The sequence below is a fragment of the Panthera onca genome, chromosome A3 (assembly GCF_046562875.1).
Source record: "Panthera onca isolate mPanOnc1 chromosome A3, mPanOnc1 haplotype 2, whole genome shotgun sequence".
NCBI classification, from domain to species: domain Eukaryota; kingdom Metazoa; phylum Chordata; class Mammalia; order Carnivora; family Felidae; genus Panthera; species Panthera onca.
In genome coordinates, this window is record NC_138341.1 from 103,911,421 (window position 1) to 103,931,686 (window position 20,266).

Consider the following 20,266-nt stretch of genomic DNA (forward strand, 5'->3'; position numbering starts at 1 on the left):
CTGCTAATATTTCCCCTCATTTTCTCATCATGTTTTTTTTTTTTTTAATTGAATCTGAGAATGGTGCATGCCCAGAGTGGGCACATTGGAGGCTTGGTACCTGCTAGGCTGCTTCAGGCTGCATATGGCTTGTTGTGCCACTGGGGGCCACGTAGCCCTTGCTGAGCCCTGGTGAGCCAGAGGCTCCAGGCCATTTGGATCCCCGTTCTTGCTTTGACATCCAAAACCCAGATCTGTGGCCTTCCTCTCCGAGGGGCACCCCTGTCCCACTGTGGTGTGGTAGGAGGGGAGGGTGGTAACCAGCCTTGGTTGTGGGTCATATGACCAGTCAGGGTCACAGACACCGTTTTGTTCTCTCCTCCCTGCCCACAACACAAACGTTGAGTGTTGTGTCACTGTGACCTGGTCACAATGGTAACTAAGCATGGGAAAGACTCGGAGCTGGGGAGGGAGGGAAATAGACCAGAGAACCTCTGGTGCACATGTGGTCCTCTTTTCCCTTCCCTTTTGGATGTTAGAACAGTCTGATAAAGTGAACATCCTTGAGATCCTGGCTCATGGTAAGAGCTGGATCAGGACACTGACCCTCTAGCACCTACAGGGCCCTTCCTGGGCCTTCCGTCACCCCACAGGTCAGGTAGCTGTGCCCCTGGGAAGCAGATGCCCATCTAGAGCTGCCCATGGTTGTCTACATTTCAGGGTGGCCCTGGTTTTGGATTCTGGGGCATCTCCTCGCTGGGGAGAGAGTAACTAAGTCCATGGAACAGCACAAGAAGGGCTTAGGGCAGGGATAAAGAACTTCAGACCTCTACCCTTGAAGAAAGGAATGGCCACAAAGTCATGGAATGCCCAGTACATGCAGGTGACTGGAACTCCCTTTGTGAACCCGAGAGGAGGAAATGCTTTATCCACTTGTTTATTCAGCGTCTCTTTTTATGATGCTTCCAAGGGATCTTGAATTCACGTTCAGAAACAAATTTGGCATCTTCTCTCTTCAGATGAGGTCCTGCCTAGGGCCCTTCATGGATGACTGGCACCGGCATTTCAACACGTAGAACCATGAGCCAGAAATCTGGAAGACACCCTGTGTACCTCCCTTTCTAAGGGAGCATCCATAGTATCCATATCTAATCCACCTCCAAGTTCTGAAAATCTCTCCAACAGTTCACTGGAATCCTGCCACCTCTCGCCACATCCCCTGCCACTGTCCTGGTCCAAGTCCCCATCTGCTAACACCTGAACTCCTACACTAGTGACCACATTAGTCCATCCATATCTACTCCTGTCCACCTCCCACGCTTCCTCCATTCTTCTGCCATCCTGGTCTTTTGAGAGTGTTTTGTTTTTTTTACCTGAAATATGATCAACATATAGTATCTTCTATTAGGTCCTGGTGTACATCTGGATTTGATTCGATTATCATCTTCAGAGATCCCCTTGGTGGCTTCCTGATAGTCTTGGGACAGATCTCTGTGTGGCCCAAAAGGCCTTGCACAGCCATCTTGTTTCTCTGCTAGCTCCAGCCTGCATGCCACACTGTCCTCTACCATATCCATATTCTGGTCCTATCCCACCAGTCACCTTTCTGTCCTCAAATGCACCATCACATTCTGTCCTGCCACAGGGCCTTTGCATGTGCTACTCATGTAGGCTGGAAGGTTTTGCTTATTACTCTCTTCAATCTCTGTTCCTCCCATGGGACTGTACTTCGTGAGGGCAGAGGCTAAGGTTGTGTAGCAACCCAGGTGGAGTTGGCTACTCTTCGAGGGCCAAACAAGTTGGAGATATCCTGTCTTCAGATTAGAGGCAGAGCCCTGAGGTTTAGGACCGAGAATTCCTTCTCCCATCAGCTCTGCAGAGAGAGAGCCTGGCCCAGACAAAGCCCAGGTACTGTCTGTGTGTTAGAGAGTGCTGTCTGAGCCTGGCGTTCCTGGCATCAGTCCTCCGAGGTCATTTCCATTATGTTTCAAAACTGTACTACATAAGGGTACAGATTTTTCCTTTTTCTCCTGTACAGATGGTTTCAGTGTATGGGACTGTTCCGTAGATACGTGAACACAAACCGGCATACTTAGACCAGGTTTTCCTTCTAGCTTCACCATCTTGGCTATGCTCCTGTCTAGTAGGTTTATGGGTTAGTGTGGCCCCAGGGTTATGCTCAGACTCACCTCATTACCTCCATGGCCTGCAAGGCTGGGGGGCGGTGGGGCAGGCTTTGTGCTCCACTTTCACACAGCTAAGGTCTCAGGAGGGTCTGTTAATGTCCTTCTCCAGTCCTGAAGCTGGACTCCCAAGTGAACTACTCCAGATGCATTTCTGTGCCCCAAGCTGAGAGGAAGTGGGATTCAGGTGACAGTAGCTTAGAAGAAGCAGGCAGCAAACTGGCTGTCTTGTAACCCAAATGCCAGAAAGCGTGCCCTAGACACACCTGACTCCCTGCCTGGGGGCTGCCAGGGAAAATCTGCCACACAGGTGTGAGGGTAGGTCTACAGATCTGTTAGCCACATCGAGGATTCTGAAATGATCATTCTCCCATCTCCTAGAGATGGGAGGAAAGTATACTGAACTACTGGAAATGACCTGTCCGCCTGGGCCTTTAGGATCGCCCTGGACTCGTGTCTCAGTTGTTTGTTGTCGTTACCTGCCTGAGAGATGCTGGAGGCCTTTGAGCCATGTGTTGAAGTAATTCCTTTATGCAGAACTCATAATCACGTGGTAATAGCTTGCTACATTTTCAAATTAAACCAGCAGAGCAAACATACAGTTAATGGAAGGACATTTTTGTCATTCTTTGGCCTGTGTTTATTTGCAAAACTTAATGTTAGTAAAGTGTTATCTGCGAGTGGTTCTGTGTGTGCTGGGGTGTAAGTCTGCAGGTGTGTGGGCTTGTTCAAGGCTTGTCCTGCCCACATGGCAGTTAAACCCAGAAGGTTGACCCTGGGGTGAAGCTGGGAGTCATGTGGATGAAGCCCCCCCCCCCCCCCCCCCCCCCCCCCCCGCCCCAGGAGCGCCTCCTTTCTTGGTCACCTGTTGGGTTTGTATAACCTTGTAAATGAGCACAGGCCCTGAGCCTAGAAAAACAGGGGTGTGGGTGGGTAAAAATCACAGACATTGCTAGTAGGTCCTAATACTGTCTCTCCAAGGTGGCCTTGAATTTGACAAGGCGGTGAAGGGTTGGTGTTGGCAGGTTTAAGAAAACAAACAAGACCAGGCTGGGGTGCTTAGTGCCTTGTTTCCTTTTCACAGCCCTCCCCTGGACTCCTGGCACCCAGTGTTTGGATTTATTTTCGTACCTGTCTCTTTTCTGAGACTAGATTATAAGTGACCTCAGGGCAGGGACCACTTCTTATTTCTCTTGAGAGCTGCTTGAGCTCTGGGCGTGTTTATTTTCAATGGGCACCTTTTAAAGAGCATGACTCGGCTCAGAAAAACCCTCAGTCTACCTGTTGCTAAACTAGGGTGCGTTACTTTCCCGTGTGCCTTCTGGGCAAAGGTGAAAGGTGAAACGCATCAAGCTTGAGGTACAAGTGCAAGGCAAATTTATCACTTCTTAGGAACGTAACTCTACCCCTCGGCTCCAATGAAGAGTTTGAAGTAGGCAAAGTCTTTCTAAAGCAAGACACGAAACTCTAAAACCAGAAGAGAAAGATGGCTAACCTTTACCTGGGATAAGGTGCTTTCTAGAATACGTAAAGAGCTTTTGCAAATTGGTATGACCAATAACACAATAGAAAACTTGGCAGAGGAGAGAAACAGGTTACAGTTCACAGGAACAGATACAAATGGCTTTGTAACCACGTGAAGGGGTGCTCACCATCACTTAATTAAATGCTAATTAAAATAAGAGCTACTTCTCTCCTTATCAGGCAAAGATCAGAAAGTTTGATAGTATATTATGTTGGCGTTGCTGTTGGGAAACCCAGTTTCCTGTGCAGGGAGAAGGACAGGTTGACGGCATCACTCATGGCTGTTTGGGGTTGTCTGCGGATGGGAGTGATGGGTTGTGCTGTCTTCTGACTCAGCACTCCGTTTCTAGGGTGTCTCTTACTACTACTAGAACCAGGCACATGGACAGACAGTTTCAAGGATGTTCTTTGTGGCTTTGCTTAATTGTAAAAGGCCAAAATAACCTAAATGCACATATGTGAGGAACTAGGGAAAATGTATTTCATTTTATTCCCAGATTGTGAACTACTATGCACCCATTAAAAAGGGTAAGTAAATGTGTAGGCTTCTGGGGAGGGGGACACACTTTTCATTTTTCTGTCCTTTTGTACTGTTTGAATTTTATACCACGTGGGTTTTAGTTATTAAAAGTAGGCAAAATGAGGGGCGCCTGGGTGGCGCAGTCGGTTAAGCGTCCGACTTCAGCCAGGTCACGATCCCGCGGTCCGTGAGTTCGAGCCCCGCGTCAGGCTCTGGGCTGATGGCTCGGAGCCTGGAGCCTATTTCCAATTCTGTGTCTCCCTCTCTCTCTGCCCCTCCCCCGTTCATGCTCTGTCTCTCTCTGTCCCAAAAATAAATAAAAAACGTTGGGAAAAAATTAAAAAAAAAAAAAAAAAAAAAGTAGGCAAAATGGTCAGGGAAGAAGGCTCTGATGTGAATGTTAATGCGATCAGTGCTTTTTTTTATTGTTGGTGTGTGTTTGTTTTTTTCCCCCCCTGCCTCTAGAGCCTGACAGCATTATTGAAAAGGCTTCTCACTCGGGCATGATAAACCCCAGCAGGCAGTGGCAGACGCTTAAGCAGAACACAGGGATTGCCCACTTCGAGTATCAGATCCGCGTCACCTGTGATGACTATTACTATGGCTTTGGCTGCAATAAGTTCTGCCGACCCAGAGATGACTTCTTTGGACACTATGCCTGCGACCAGAATGGCAACAAAACTTGCATGGAGGGCTGGATGGGCCCTGAATGTAACAAAGGTGTGTGGGCCTGTGCTGGGTGGGTTAATAGGCTGGGAGTGGCTGTCGCTGTTGGTGTCCAGTTCTCTCCACGCTGGGTCAAGTGGCTGTCTCAGGTAGTGTGGGGTAGGGGGGATATTTGGTCTGTTTTCTAGGCCTGAGGCATAAAGATGCTGAGCACAGAATGCTGTTGGTGCCCTCATCCCCGCCCCCCACTGCTGAATGTTGGCTGCTAACAGCTCACAGCTGTTTCTTCTCTGGAGCATTGTCCTTGGCCAAACAGCCACTCCCTGCCCCTTCCCTACTGCTCACAGTCTGTGAATGACTGGATTGGGGGTACAAAGGCCAGCCCTGCTGGCACTGTGTGCTTCCGTTCACACTCCAGAGCTTCCCCTGGGATCAGGTTGAAGCCAGACTCCAGCTGAGACCCCTGCTCAGCTCCTTCCCTTGCCTCCATCTGCTGCCTTCAGTTCCCTTCTCCTGTACCCAAATCCCTTTCTCAGGCTCTGCTTCTAAGGGAACCTGACCTAAAACAGATGCTACATGGGACAGGGCTAGCTCAGTGCCTGAACCTATGATCCTGTAGGAAATGACAGCCCCTGAGCTCAGGGTGGCCTTACAGCAAGCTTTCACTGTGCATCTGTGGGGGCCGTGGCATTGAGGGGTGGGGGTGAGTGGTGAACCTGAGCTTTCCTACTTGTGTAGAGTTGGGCCCATCCACAGTAGTGCAGGCTTTTAGATGTGCTGTCTGCTGTCCCAGCCCTTCTGCCCAGATTCAGTGAGTTAGTACACAGACGCAGATGTTCACAGAATTATCTGTGGTCTTTACCTTTACAAAGCTTCTAATTCACTGCAGATGGGTAAGTCTGACCAGACTAGGCCCTCACAAACTTCAATGTCCTCTGCTAATTTCACATAATTTGGTAAATTCTTTCAAGATATACCCAAAAAGGGAGTTTTTGAATTGTGACTAAGGAGTGGGACGAAGAGGAATCTTCAGGTCTCCTGGACTTTTCTTAAATAACTAGAATTTTTAAAGGATGGCATTTCTGGGATCGAGATCAATGAATTGATAAACATATAGTAGTTGGTGTTTTAAAAATCAGTAACAATTACTTAAAAACCGTGTGTAGTATTTCTTACCATCTGTTCAAATTTTTTTCTTTTAATCAAGGAAGCAGAATTGCTTTGTGAGGCTACTTCACAGAAGTGCCACCAGAGCTGGCCCCCAGATTAGCCTGCCAAATGAAGCCAGCCTGCCTGGCTTTGTTAGTCCCCTGGGATTTTTGAGACATCAGGCATTCTAGGGGATGGTGATGTAGGGGTTAAGAAGGCTGGAGCTCATCTGAATGTGCTGGGATGGGACTGAGTGGTTGAGATGAGGAAGGATCACAGCTCCTGTTCTCTTGGAGAGGGTGGGAACTGACAGGGAGCAGGGTAGCTATTGTTTAGACAGACTGGATGAAGATCCCCCTCCCCCATCAACTTGCCTGCATTTTGTTTCTGAGTAGGATCATGTTTTGAAGATCTGCTAGCACGGCCTTGAAGTTTAAAGCTGGATTTGCTATTTGGGCACCTCCCATCTTCCTCTCCTTACAATGGACTTGACATGAGATCTCTTAAAATCGTGGATTTTGTAGGCTTAATGCACTAGGCCATTCTCATGATGGTGGTGGTGCACGAAACCATGTGCTTGACACATCCTTCTGTGTTGTGTTTTTTTACAGCTATTTGCCGACAGGGCTGTAGCCCCAAGCATGGGTCTTGCAAACTCCCAGGTGACTGCAGGTAAATGACTAGACTTATTATCTTTTAATTCTTTAATGCAAGTGAGGGACTGAATTTATTGTGAATACGCCTCTTTTCCTTTGGAGGGCAAGAAAGCTTTAAAAAAAAAAAATTCAAATAGGCACATCCGAAGCTTATTAAATTATGCCAGCTGTCTGGTGGAATGTGCACACTTCTCTCTTGGAAAAAAAAAAAACTCTTATGGGCATAGTCAGTGACTTCATGTATTAACTGTTCTGTAAATTGATAACACGTTTTTATAATCTTCCCCTTAAAGTGCTAATGGATGAGATGGAGGGATGTGGGTTTCTTTGAGTCTGTCTCCTCCCCCAACCTTGTTTGCCATCTCCTAGCCCTCCCCCACTTTTCCCATCAATAGGGGACAGCGGAGCATTCTTTAGAATGGGATTAGTACAATCTCCTGGCCCCTTTGCAGGCGGGAGCCGGCCGGTGCTGAGAGGTTAATGGCTGCGCTGGAATCTTGTCAGTTGAGCCTGATGAATGTAGACTTTTGCTGCTGGCCTTTGAAGTCTGTTCTTTTATGGTCCCGGACAATGCAGAAGCCAGAGACCCACCCCGACTGGTTCACGATTACAGTTTTTGGAGCCTTCTTGAAATGTACATTATGCCCATTTAGGAAAGGCTTGCTTCAGGAAATAGTGTTGGTGTCTGTGGCATTTTGACACAATCCTCCCACTTTACTCTCCTTCGTCCCAAATCTTCAGGATTAGCAGATTGAGGGTGACACCAAAAGGATCCCTGGGGCCTCTCATTTTTGCCCCAGATGCCACCCTGGTTTGAGCCAAGGGAAGCATATAAAACAATCTAAACCAGTGCATCTCAAACAGATGTTACCTGGGGCTCTCGTTCTAATGCAGAGACTGATTCCATAGGTCTGGGTGGGCCCAAGTCTCTGCATTTCTAACAAGCTCCCCAGTGCTGCTGCTGTTGCTGGTGGGACCAGACTTTGGGAATCACTGCCCCCAACCTCAGTACTCAAGTCAGAATTCCCTTGAAGTGACCGGAAACCGTCAAAATTCAGATTCCTGGGTACTGCCCCCCACCCACTGAACCCCAGTCCAGGGGTTGGCCCAAGAATCTGCATTTTGAAGAGCCTACCAAGTGAGTGTATTTTAAGGACTGCCGCTCTACAGAGAATTCTCTGTGGTCTTTACCTTCATGGCTCCACCACGGCATCTGTTCCCCTCCCATGCAGGGGGGACACTGAGCTCTGAGGCTTGACACTGAAATGAGAACCAAGGCAGCTGGAAGTCCAGTAAAACCAGGCTGACCTGAAATTGTCTCTTCTGACACTTGAGAGAAAAGTTTATTTTCTGGAAGGCTGGGTGGGTTCGCATATGAAGCCCCATGGTGGCAGCTGACGGTAGTATTTAACAGCATTGCTGTCAAAGGTTGAGCAGGAATCCACCTACCTGTGCTCTTCATAATTAAGGGTGTCCTGGAGAAAGTCGGATCAGCAGCGCTATTAGCCACTCTGGGCCTGCTCCGCGTGCAGAGCTCAGATGGATATCAGCGGAGTCCGACCATGATTTCTGCTGCTGTCATCAGAATAGGCATGCTGCTGCGCAGGGGAGGGCCCTCCCAGCCAGAACAACAGGCTTTGTTTCCAGAATTTAGCCCTTTCTCTTTCGAAGTCTCCCCTCCCACTCCCTGCCCAGACACGCACCGGTGCCCTTATTTACTTAAGGTGCGACTTTCCCACACATCATTTGCATAGTCTCATCAGCCCATCTTGTTCTGCCTACCTTGAAGGAAAATCAAAACAGAACCTTCTAGCCCAGGAGGTTCAGGTTGTGTTCTGCTCCAGAAATAGCTGAATGGCGAGTTACCCTGTAAGTTGTCTTTTGGATTATGTATTACAGAGGTGTTTTTTTTTTGTTTGTTTGTTTTTTTATTCCCACATGAGAAACCTTTACTGGTTTTGTTGTTCCCAAGTAGACTGAGATTCCTTCTCCTGGTTGCACATGCTTGCTTTATTGCAAGCCTGCCAATAATATCAAACTTAATGATGAATCATCATATGAAGACAGTCACTTCAAATTCTCATGAGAACCTTAATCATAGATTATTTAACTGGGATAACTTTGTGGATGCCTCTTTAGGGTCAGTATTTTTATTTGTTTTCTTTTGAAGTCATCTGTGGCCTCTTGTGGTTTCTTTTTTATGCTTGGGGATCCAGCGCTCATTAATTAAGAGGTGAGGTTGGGTCCTCAGCTGCCTCTTCTTGCTTTTATTAGGCAAATGGAAGAGGTGTACTGATCCTTAATTTGGAAGGGAGTAAGAAGACAGTAAGAAATACTATTTCCAAATCAGTTCCCTCTTAATATTTCAAGCTAGGAATATTCATCTTTTACTGAATGAACCCCGCCCCCCCCCAACTCCCACGAACTTGAGTGTCCCACTTTCTTAACGAAATTTCTGCCAGATTTTTTTCTTTACTCCTCTGAATGGTCACTTGTCATTTAGACTAATGTTCTGTTTTACATAAAGCCAAATCCTCTGTCTGATTCATTTTAAACCACGCATTCTGGTGGTTCTTTGAACTGGGGTGTGGATGGCTTGTTTGTAGAAGTTAGGAAGTGGTTAGTCAGTGTTCTCAGGGGTTAAGTTGACTCTTGGCCGTGGGTGATTAGCTATTAGCTGGATCCCTATAATTTTCCCATGACAAGGATTTGCTAGCCTGCCTCCAGCTCTCTGGAAACGGAAAGCTTTCCCTTCTTGGGGGTGCTTGTTTTCCAGAGTTACAGCTGAGTGGTTGGGGGTGGGGGAGGGTGGTGGTAGTTCTTCCCTCAGCTTTTCCCAGGTCCTGTTATAGAAATACTCTGCCCATCCCTGTACCAAGTTCACCCCACCTTCACCAGGCTTTCCAGGGGCCCCTCCTGTTTGTCACAGCTTGAGTTTTGAGAAGGCAGTTAAAGTTTCCAAGGGCTTGAAACTTGAGGGGCTGGTGGCTGAGACCCTGCCCCTCCTCCACCTCAGGTGAAGGTTTATGTTTGTGTTTTTGTTTGGGGATCAAAGGCACCATTTGGCCTCCGAAGAGTCTGATTAATGAGGCGCTTATAAAGGAAACTCGACTCTGTTCCCCAATACTAGATAAACTGGGTTGACCTTTTTTTCTTTTTGCAAAGTGAGAAATAACTATAAAATGAATTAGCCTAAGCAGCTCCGGTAGTGGGTCGTAAATTATCCATGGGATTGGTTCCAAGTGCTGTTGCCTCCCTCACCCTCCTGCAAAAGTGGGTTCCGAGATCTCAGCCGCCTCTTTGCCAGAGGAGGGTCCCCCCTTCCCCACCCCCCCTTGTGTGATTTCCTAAAGCCTCATCGGGAGGCAGCTTCCTGCCGCACTGGGGTGTCTTGTTGCATTTTTGCGCGCTGGGGTCGTGACTTGCTGTTTAGACAAAGAGCCTGGCCGCTGTGTAAAAGCTGCCAGCAGTGCCGCATTTAGGAAGACTTTCACATGGCTATTGTCACCCGAGAGTCCTTCCTTCGCCTCCGTAGCCAGCGGGGTCTTGATTTATTCCATGCCCCCACCCTTGCACAGCCTTGTGAGCCTGAGAAGAGAGTGGCTTTGTGAGGGCAGCCCTCGCCGGCCTCTCCCCAGACAGCCCTGCTTTTGTAGGGAGTCGCCTGGGAGGGGACCTTGGCCCAACTACTGAAAATGTTTATTTAGACAGAGCCCCCGCGTAAACCTTGAGAGTCAACTGTCCTATCCCCCGAAATGAAACAAGACAGGAAAGGCCTGGACTTCTTAGCCTTGCCTTTAAATGATGTTGCGCTCCCCAAATGTTTCAAGGACTAAAGCAGAGTGTGCTGTCTGTCTCCAGGTGCCAGTATGGCTGGCAGGGCCTGTACTGTGACAAGTGCATCCCGCACCCGGGGTGCGTCCATGGCACCTGTAACGAGCCCTGGCAGTGCCTCTGTGAGACCAACTGGGGCGGCCAGCTCTGCGACAAAGGTAGGGCCCTTGGGGACTGGATCTTGGGGCAGGACGGGGGCCTTGGGCACAGGAAGACTTAAGGGGTGGGGCAGCCAGAATCGAGTTTTTTACTTTTGTTTATTTTTATTGGCAGGGACTTTTAATTCTGAATTTGAATTTGCTTTTAGTGCTGGGGTTGGCGGTATTTTTTTCTGGTTTTATTTTTATTTTTTAATGTTTATTTTTGAGAGAAAGCACGAGTGGGGGAGGGGCAGAGAGAAAGGGAGACACAGAATCCGAAGCAGGCTACAGGCTCTGAGCTGTCAGCACAGAGCCTGACGTGAACCCACAAACTGAGATCACGACCTGAGCCAAAGTCAGATGCTTAACTGACTGAGCCACCCAGGTGCCCCTTCAGGTTTTAGTTTTGAAACAGAAACGGGGTGGGGGTAGGGGTGCAGCTAGAAACATGGCAGGTTAGCAGCCTGTATTGTCTTCTCTGAGCTGCTCCCATCCTGGGGTCTTTCTGGCAGATCTCAACTACTGTGGGACTCACCAGCCCTGTCTCAATGGGGGAACTTGCAGCAACACAGGTCCTGACAAGTATCAGTGTTCCTGCCCTGAGGGGTATTCAGGGCCCAACTGTGAAATCGGTAAGTGGCCCAGGCAGGATGAGACCCCTCCCTACCCTCAGCTTGAGAAAAAAAATAACAACACGCTTAAGGACACGTAAAAAGATGAAAATACCCTCCAAAGTGAAGACTGGTTGTCTCAGCAGTTCTGTGGGTCTTTGAAAGTTCCTTTGAGCAGCGCCAGTGTTTGTGGTGATGCTGGCTAGCGTGGGGGGTGGGGTGTTGGCCATGTGGCTACCCAGCTCACAGATGCCTTGGAATGTGACTGGAGACACTTAGAAAGAGGACTTCCTGTCTCCTGTAGACACAGTGGGCTTATAGCACATGCTTGCTTTCATTTTTTCGAAGCGAGCTTGAGCTGGTGGCCCAGGCGTGGGACTTGGCGGCGGGGAGAGGACGTAGGTAGCGACAAGCGGGAGCCCCTTGCTGACTGCCCTCCTGGTTTTCACAGCGGAGCACGCCTGCCTGTCTGACCCCTGCCACAACAGGGGCAGCTGCCGGGAGACCTCGCTGGGGTTTGAGTGTGAGTGTTCCCCGGGCTGGACGGGCCCCACGTGTTCCACGAGTAAGTCTGGGTTGTGGCCTGTGTCTTTTCCAGAGGATCAGATACGGGGTTGGGGGCAGGCGCCTGGGCTTGGTTCAAGGTCAGGTCTCAGTGGGAAGGGGTGGATTCTGCCAGCGGTCTGGTGGGGAGTCTGGCTGGCCTTTCCAGCGCAAAGGCTGGAAGCCTCCCTGCACCCTCATCCTCCTGCGCTAAGTTAGCACGTGTGTCTGCTACTGAAGAGCCTTCTCCATGGGAGACCTCCATCCTTTGCATATGCTCCCTGGAGCTCTGCCTCCTCCAAATCAAGTTCTGGTTCCTGAAGCCATGGAGAGGCTGCTCGTGGGTGAGGCTGTCACTCCTGGATTTCATCATGGGTGCAGGTGGCCCCCAAAGAGAGACCTGGGCTACAGGGTTGTTGTGGCTGCAAGGCCTGGCTGCATGTCAGGACCACCTGGGTGCCGGACAATGCAGATGGGTCCTTCCCACAGTTTCCCTTTGGAATTGGGGAGTCCACATTTTGTAACAAGCACCTGGGTTTCTGAGGTGTGGCCAGGCCTGAGAACCACTGTCCTCAGCACCCTGAGTGCAGCACGCACAGTCGAGAATGTGGGTTCTGTGGTCGGATCACCTGCGCTGGCACTGTGGCGCTTGCCTGCCTCTCCTAGGGCCGGTCTTTACCTCCCGGTGCCCTGTTTAAAGGAGACAGTAGCAATTCCCATCTCTTAGGGTTGTGAGGAACTGATGACCGAATTCCCAGAGAAAGCCTGGTACTTCAGAAGTGGGTAGTAGGTGAATGAAGAGGCCACTGTATATAGTCCAGTGTAGAGGGTGTGGGGTGGGGTGTAGACCCCAGGTATGGAATTTTGGGAAAACTCTGTGAGCAAGTAAGAATGTTTTCTACCAGTAAAGAAGAGTTCTTTTTCCTTACTACTTCTTAGCTACCCCTGAGCCATGCTGGAACTTTCCTTTAAAAATAAGGAGTAGGCAGAGCTAGATGAGCCATGTTACCCATGGGTTGATGCTCTGGGGATCCAGCTGGCTCTCCCTGCTGCTTAGGTTGGGGATTAAATGAACTGGGGCACTGGAGGATTTAAAGCTAAAATCAGGCCTTATCGTCATAGCGGTCACTTCTAGCAGGTGTCTGGCTCTTAAGTGAAGGCCCCTCGTGTAAGGGTTGGCGTTAAATTATCTAATTGTCAAACGGACTGAGATTAAAATGCCAGCTCTTTTTTCCCTTTTGTCCAACAGACATTGATGACTGTTCTCCAAATAACTGTTCCCATGGGGGCACCTGCCAGGACTTGGTTAATGGATTCAAGTGTGTGTGCCCGCCCCAGTGGACTGGCAAAACGTGCCAGTTAGGTAAGGAAATTCCTGCACCGAGGTTAGCTTTGATGATCAGAGCTGTTATAGAAGATGAGCCTGTGGTGGTGTGAGTTTGCACACCATCCTACTAAAAAGTAATTTATTGTCAAGAGTCCGGCGGTCCTGGGAGAGAGAACTCGAATGCAGATGGCCTAGCTCTTTTAGGCCCTGTGGGAAAGTCGTGGGATCCCTTGAACCATGTCAATCGTCTGTCCGAGGAGTGTTCAGCTGGGTTCCAAACGGGGATGGTCTCATGAGGAATGAGCTGTCTGCATTCTTGCTGCCACATTTAAATCCCAGCAACTAGGCTGCGTGGAGTGTTATACAGCAATGCCTGGTGGCTTTCTGCTCTTCCGGCTGGGGGCCAGTTGTTAACCAGCAGCCTGAAAGTTATCAATTAGCATACCTTATTGGATAATGGCTAGGGAGAGGGATCAGCTGCTCAAAATAGAGGGAACCTAGTATCTGGGATTTAGGTTATTAGCATGTCTCCTATTGGAGGCAAACTATTGCTAGGGTGTTTTGGGGGAGGTGGGGGAAGGGGGGGGTAAATCTCCATTTCTCACTACCCCTCCACGTTTTCTTTCAGATGCAAATGAGTGCGAGGCCAAACCTTGTGTAAATGCCAAATCCTGTAAGAATCTGATTGCCAGCTACTACTGTGATTGCCTCCCAGGCTGGACGGGTCAGAATTGTGACATAAGTGAGTACCTTTTGTTTCGATTTTGATTTTTGTGAAACTTGGGTATTGAAGGCTTTGTCAGCCTGTACGTTGGCTCCAGTGCTAAGACTTGAGTGATAAAAGGAAAACCTGAGTGGGAATGTTTTTGGAGAGGGAGTGATCAGTGCAGAAATGAAAACATACACTTTATCAGGCTCATTAGCCGGTAAAACAGCCATATTCTGATAAGGTGGCTAAAACAATGATGTGAAGTTTCACTCGCTCATTCTGGAAGAATTAGGGAGGGTTCCCACCCAGTGTAATAACCTTCTGTCAGGGGGAAGCACACAGGAAATCTGATTTGAGGCTTTTATCTGTCCTGAGTGGAGAGCACTTTTCAATTAAGCCTAGTTTCAATGTAAATTGCCTCTTTAATATGAGGACTTGTTTATTTTTTAGATATTAATGACTGCCTTGGCCAGTGTCAGAATGACGCCTCCTGTCGGGTATGTAAATCTTTGCTTAAATGAAAACCTTAATGATTGACCCAAGTCTGTGAGATTTATGTGACCCTGGGAGAGCTCTGTCCCTCAGGGATTTAAAAATGCAGGTGAAAAGTGATTCTCTGGAAGTTTCGCTTGGGCTTGTGTTAACCCCAGCCTCCTGGGAGCCCTCTTGAAGGCATGCATGTAGAAATTCCCCTTCAGCATTTCGGGAGGCTTGGCATTTGGTGATTTCAGTGAATCCGTGGAACGGCAGCAGTCATGCTAGACCGCTGAAGCCCCGTGCTTGTGGAATACATAGAAAAAAGCATGTGTTTCTCCCCCCTCCTTCTTCCTCTTCCAGGATTTGGTTAATGGTTATCGCTGTATCTGTCCACCTGGCTATGCAGGCGATCACTGTGAGAGAGACATCGATGAATGCGCCAGCAACCCCTGTTTGAATGGGGGTCACTGTCAGAATGAAATCAACAGATTCCAGTGTCTGTGTCCCACTGGTTTCTCTGGAAACCTCTGTCAGGTGAGCTGTGCTAGAACCTCCACAGGCCAAGTTTCTACAGCAGAACTCCCTCTGCCTCCTCTCTCTGCCCTCTCCTCTCCACTCCCCCTTCCCCTCTTCCTCCATCTGTCTTCCCCTTCTTTCCCCTCCCCCTTCTCCTCCTCCTCCTCCTCCTCTTTCCCCCTCCCCACCTCCTCTCCCCTCTTCCTCCCTTGGTCCCCCACTTCTTCCTCCTCCCCTCCCCCATCCTCTCTCCACCCCCTCCCCCTCCTTGTGTTTGTCCTTTCCCTTCCCTTTCCTCTTCTTTCCTGTTCCCCTCCTGAGTCTGTAGTTGCCATCCAGGGACTAGGGACTTTTGCTAGGCAAATGCAGGTGGAAGGACACGGAGGAGTGGTTTCCTTCGTAGTGTCAGCAGCCTGTCAATTTGACTTGGTGCCCCCGACTCCATGCTCTCCCACTCTGCCCTGTTTTTCCCATGCATATCTGGACAGTCTCTAGGACATAACTGTATATTACGTAGAGCGTTCTGCTCATGGAAGCAGGTAAAGGGGTCAGATTCCAGGATCCGCTGCCCCTGAGCACTTACAGTCACACCTTTGTTTCCTTTCCCCCTCCTCTGCTCCTGGTCCTTGCAGCTGGACATCGATTATTGTGAACCCAATCCCTGCCAGCACGGTGCCCAGTGCTACAACCGCGCCAGCGACTATTTCTGCAAGTGTCCTGAGGACTACGAAGGCAAGAATTGCTCCCACCTTAAAGACCACTGCCGCACGACTCCCTGTGAAGGTACCTCCCCCACCTGCGGCCCTGGCTCGTCTCCAGGGCTCAGTCCTCTTTCGCCAGTTCCCCTCGATAGTCTCAGAAGCTGTGTAGCTGAGATTGAAACCCCCTAACCTGATGGCTGGGGGAAGCCAGAACATGTGGGAACAATCCACTCAGGCCCGCCAGTGGGACAGCCACGTCCTGTTCCGGGGTGGGCGGATTTGCAACCCTGAGACATTCCTCAGAGCAGTGCTGCCAGAAGACCTTTCTGCAGCAGTGGACTGTCAGGGAGGGTAGCTTTTAGTGTGACTCCCAGGCCTAGAAACTGATTATTTTCCTGAATTTCAATTCATTTAAATTTAAATAGCCGCCAATGTCCTGTGGCTGTTGTAGGAGGTAGCAGTTTTCAGGTTCTCTGTCCTTTGCTGGCTTTAGTGTGATTAAATAGGAAGGAAAGCTGGCTCTTTCTCCTTTAGTAAGCTTCTGTCAAACAGATGTCAAAGGTAGGATGAGAGGGGCCCACAGACGACATGTAGGCTTCTTAGCCACCTATGGAGAAAATGCCTTAAAAAACAAACAAAAGACACTTGACTGCCTGGAGTCTCCGCTTTGCCTGTCAATGTGACCTGGCACATTGCCAGAGTCTTGGCCCTCGAGGTGCCTCTTGACTTATTCCCCTCATTAGCCAAGGGGTGCCTGTCTCTAGGAAAGCAGGCTTGGCATGGGTCCTTGCCTTGGGAATGCCGTGTCTTATGGGTCCGCGGCCGTGATCTGATCCCAAGTGTGTCTTCTAGTGATTGACAGCTGCACTGTGGCCATGGCTTCCAATGACACGCCTGAGGGGGTGCGATATATTTCCTCAAACGTCTGTGGTCCCCACGGGAAGTGCAAGAGTCAGTCGGGAGGCAAATTCACCTGCGACTGTAACAAAGGCTTCACTGGAACGTACTGCCATGAAAGTAAGACCCCTCTTTGGGGAATGGTGCACGGTACCCCCACCCTGCCTCTCTGCTCAGCTCAGGAAGCATTTGAGATTGAATCGTTTCAGTTGAGACCAGTGAAAGTTTACTATTAGATCTAGGATCTAAGACAGAGTTGTGTTTATAAGATCACTGACGCCTCTGACCCTTCAGATCGTTTATGTTAGAATATTCTGGAATCTGACTAGTTTGGGTGGTCCCGCTGAGTTTCTTCTTTACTCCCTCCAAGTAGCTTAGCTTATGAGGCATTAAATAAAACAGACAAGGCATCCTCTGGTGCCACCTGGCACCTTGTTTTCTCAGGGGGCAGCCTTGGACCAGTGCCTAGCTATGGCACTAGTTGGCCTTTATTTACCAGCTTCTTCGTCTTCCCTTCACAGACATTAATGACTGCGAGAGCAACCCCTGTAAAAATGGCGGTACTTGCATCGATGGTGTCAACTCCTACAAGTGCATCTGTAGTGACGGCTGGGAGGGGGCCTACTGTGAAACCAGTGAGTCTGTGGTCTTCATGGGCCAGACAGCTCTGGGATGCTGGGGTGAGAGGAGTCTTCACAGGAGGCTTTTCTTTTTAATGGGAGCCTGACCAACCACAAGACCCCCATAGTTCTTGTCATGGCACAGCACTGCCTGTGTCCTGTTGAATGCCAAAGACAGCCAACCGGAAGGAAGAGCAGCTGAGGAGCTAGAGAATCGGGCTGTGATTAGGATAAATACCCTGCTTGCAGAGAAAGTAATCTTCCTTTTGTTTTGACTGTAACTTGTACCTGTCCTGATTTTAATTTCCACGGGAGTGACAGAAGCCTGCCCCTGTCTTGCCACCTCGTGGTGTTAGAAATAACCCACTCTTAGAAAGCAGTGAAGGTGTTTACGTCCTGGGATGGCTCAGCTGGTCTTGGACCTTGGAGTGGAGAGCATTGGGTGGAGGTAGCCATCACCATAGCAAGGGTGCGGCTCTTACGTGCTGGGTGGGCATGGTCCTGGAAACATCTTCAGCTGGGTGTCTCCTCTTTGATTCTAGACATTAACGACTGCAGCCAGAATCCCTGCCACAATGGGGGCTCGTGTCGTGACCTTGTCAATGACTTTTACTGTGACTGTAAAAACGGGTGGAAAGGAAAGACATGCCACTCACGTAAGTGGTAGCTGACTAGGGCCCCATCTCTGCGACCCCTCCCACCCTCCGTCTTCTGCGAGGAGGGGCTGGCTAGGGGCTCAAGCTGAGATCCTCCTCCTCCAGGTGACAGCCAGTGTGATGAGGCCACGTGCAACAACGGTGGCACCTGCTATGACGAAGGGGATGCTTTCAAGTGCATGTGTCCTGGAGGCTGGGAAGGGACGACCTGCAACATAGGTAGTTTTCTGCCTCACATGGGGTTCGCCACGGCCATCTGGGCACTTGTGACTTTCCCTGGCGGGTCTGGTTCTGGCCTCTCCAGACTGTTTTCGGATCCTCAGGGAGGGTGGTCCTGTCTGTTCTTGTCTCGTAGCCCGAAACAGTAGTTGCCTGCCCAACCCTTGCCATAACGGGGGCACCTGTGTGGTCAACGGCGACTCCTTCACGTGTGTCTGCAAAGAAGGCTGGGAGGGGCCCATCTGTACTCAGAGTGAGTGTCCCCTGCCCCACCCGCCTTGAACTCTCCGAGGGCTGCAGGAGCACATCCTGACACCCTCGGGGACTCGAGATGGAAACCAGAAGCAGAGCTGTTTGATGTCTGCTTCTGCATCACCTGGGTCTGTTCTAATGCACTTGATGGGCTGCAGCCCTGACCTGGGCATGAGAAAGTCGCCGTTGAGATAAGTGGAGACAGATGGTGTCTCGCTTCCCAGCGTGGGTCTGACCAGCAGCCTGTCTCCTTCCATTCTCACAGCCCCCTTCCCGCCCTGACCGGGGCCTCTTCCTGTGCAGTGTCCCACGGCACATGGAACAAAGTGTGTTGCAGGCCTGGTTCCAATTGAGCCAGAGGTCTTAAGCGCATTTTGTTGGTGTTAACTATAGGTCTATCATATGGGTATTATGGAGATCAGTGGTGTTTCTCCTTAAGCTTAAAACTGCTTTGCCTGGTGAAGGCCTTACTATTAAGTTGTCTTTTTTACTTTGCAGATACCAATGACTGCAGTCCTCACCCCTGGTAAGCATGGCCACCTTTTAAGCCAGCGCTTGTTGGCTGTAGTGTGCATGGGCATCACCTAGGGATCTTGTCTAAAATGCAGGTACTGATACAGGAGGTCTGGGGTGGGGCCGCAGACCCTGCCTGTCGAACAAGCTCCCAGGTGCTGCTCATCCTGCTGGTCTGGACCACACTTTAATTAGCCAGATTGTGCCTTCTTTTGGAGCAGTGATTCTCAACCTTGGCTGTGCATGAGAATCACCTGAGCAGTTTTTATAAGTCTCAATGCCTGGACTGCAAGGGAGACTGAAATTAGACTCTCTGGGGGTGGGACCCCAGCATCAGTATTTTTAAAGTTCCCCAAGTAGTGGTGAGGGCGGCCAAGGGTGGGAGCCACTGAATGTAATTGGCACAGCTACCTGAGGTTAACTGGTGGAGTCTTGGATCGGTAGGCTGGTTACTGAGTGGCCTTTGCTTTCCTTCTCAGTTACAACAGTGGCACGTGCGTGGATGGAGACAACTGGTACCGGTGTGAGTGTGCCCCAGGCTTTGCTGGACCTGACTGCAGAATAAGTAAGGAGCAGCCCTAGTTGGTTTCCCTAGTGGCTTTCTTTCCCCCAACACCAGCCCTTGGCCTGTACTTTCAGTCTTGAAAACAATTAAGGTCACTGCTCCCTTTAAGTAGCCCTGATAGGCAAGTGGCCTCCCACCTTCAGCTGGGATTAAGATAGTTCTGGCTGGAAATTTGCAGGTATCTGCTGGTCCTTCCCCGGGTGGCACAACCCCCTTCTAGGGGAGGCGGTACAAGCCACAGAATCTGACCATTAATCTATTCTGAGGCCTTAAAGGAAGAAGGTGCTTTTTCCCAGGACTACCCTAAAATTATGAGCCAGTGGACATTACCCACAGAGGACGGAGCTAAGGGCAGTAGAAGGGATGAGAGTTGTGGTTTCTAAAGGTCATGCCTTGGTGACATGATTAAAATGGGAGATGGGCAATGAAGTTTGTCAGGCAGGGTGCTTTTGATGTTGCTTTATTTTGAGCCTTTTCCTACTTTTTTATAAGCCTTTTTTTCCTCCCTCCCCCCCAAAAAAAAGTGATGATGTTTTTTTTTTTTTTGTTTTCATACCCAAATTATTTGAAATTTCACTAGTGCTGGAGATCACCAAGTCTGGGACTGACTGGTCTTCACTAAATAAGGGTACATTTTACTACTGCACGTTTCTAAGTTGTGCTGGCAAACTATGGTCTGGGCCCACTGCTTGTTTTTGTAAATAAAGTTTTACTGGCACACAGCCACACTCACCTATTTATATACTGTCTCAAGCTGCTTTCATGCTACAACAGAGTTGAGTAGTCAAGACAGAACTCACATGGCCTGCAAAGCTTAAAATATTTGACCCTTTTCAAGAACTTTGCCAGCCCTTGCTCTTTTACTATCTGATAAAAAAGAACTAAAAATTGTGGCCTCCTGGGGCACCTGGGTGGCTCAGTCGGTTAAGCATCCGACTTCGGCTCAGGTCATGATCTCGCAGCCTGTACGTTTGAGCCTTGTGTCAGGGTCTGTGCTGACAGCTCAGAG

At 49.5% G+C, this 20,266-nt stretch overlaps 1 protein-coding gene across 1 annotated transcript in view; it reads left to right on the plus strand.

Annotated features, from left to right (window-relative positions):
* JAG1 (jagged canonical Notch ligand 1) overlaps window positions 1-20,266 on the plus strand; it is a 36,533-nt gene that overhangs the window by 10,868 nt on the left and 5,399 nt on the right. Inside the window, exons 4-20 of the mRNA XM_078444275.2 lie at window positions 4,672-4,926; window positions 6,633-6,693; window positions 10,539-10,669; window positions 11,164-11,283; window positions 11,714-11,827; window positions 13,055-13,168; window positions 13,761-13,874; window positions 14,292-14,338; window positions 14,679-14,852; window positions 15,467-15,617; window positions 16,388-16,552; window positions 16,954-17,067; window positions 17,595-17,708; window positions 17,814-17,927; window positions 18,064-18,180; window positions 18,678-18,705; window positions 19,172-19,257. Of these exons, the coding sequence (XP_078300401.2) occupies window positions 4,672-4,926; window positions 6,633-6,693; window positions 10,539-10,669; window positions 11,164-11,283; window positions 11,714-11,827; window positions 13,055-13,168; window positions 13,761-13,874; window positions 14,292-14,338; window positions 14,679-14,852; window positions 15,467-15,617; window positions 16,388-16,552; window positions 16,954-17,067; window positions 17,595-17,708; window positions 17,814-17,927; window positions 18,064-18,180; window positions 18,678-18,705; window positions 19,172-19,257 (2,019 nt within the window). The remainder of the gene's footprint in view (window positions 1-4,671; window positions 4,927-6,632; window positions 6,694-10,538; window positions 10,670-11,163; window positions 11,284-11,713; window positions 11,828-13,054; window positions 13,169-13,760; window positions 13,875-14,291; window positions 14,339-14,678; window positions 14,853-15,466; window positions 15,618-16,387; window positions 16,553-16,953; window positions 17,068-17,594; window positions 17,709-17,813; window positions 17,928-18,063; window positions 18,181-18,677; window positions 18,706-19,171; window positions 19,258-20,266) is intronic.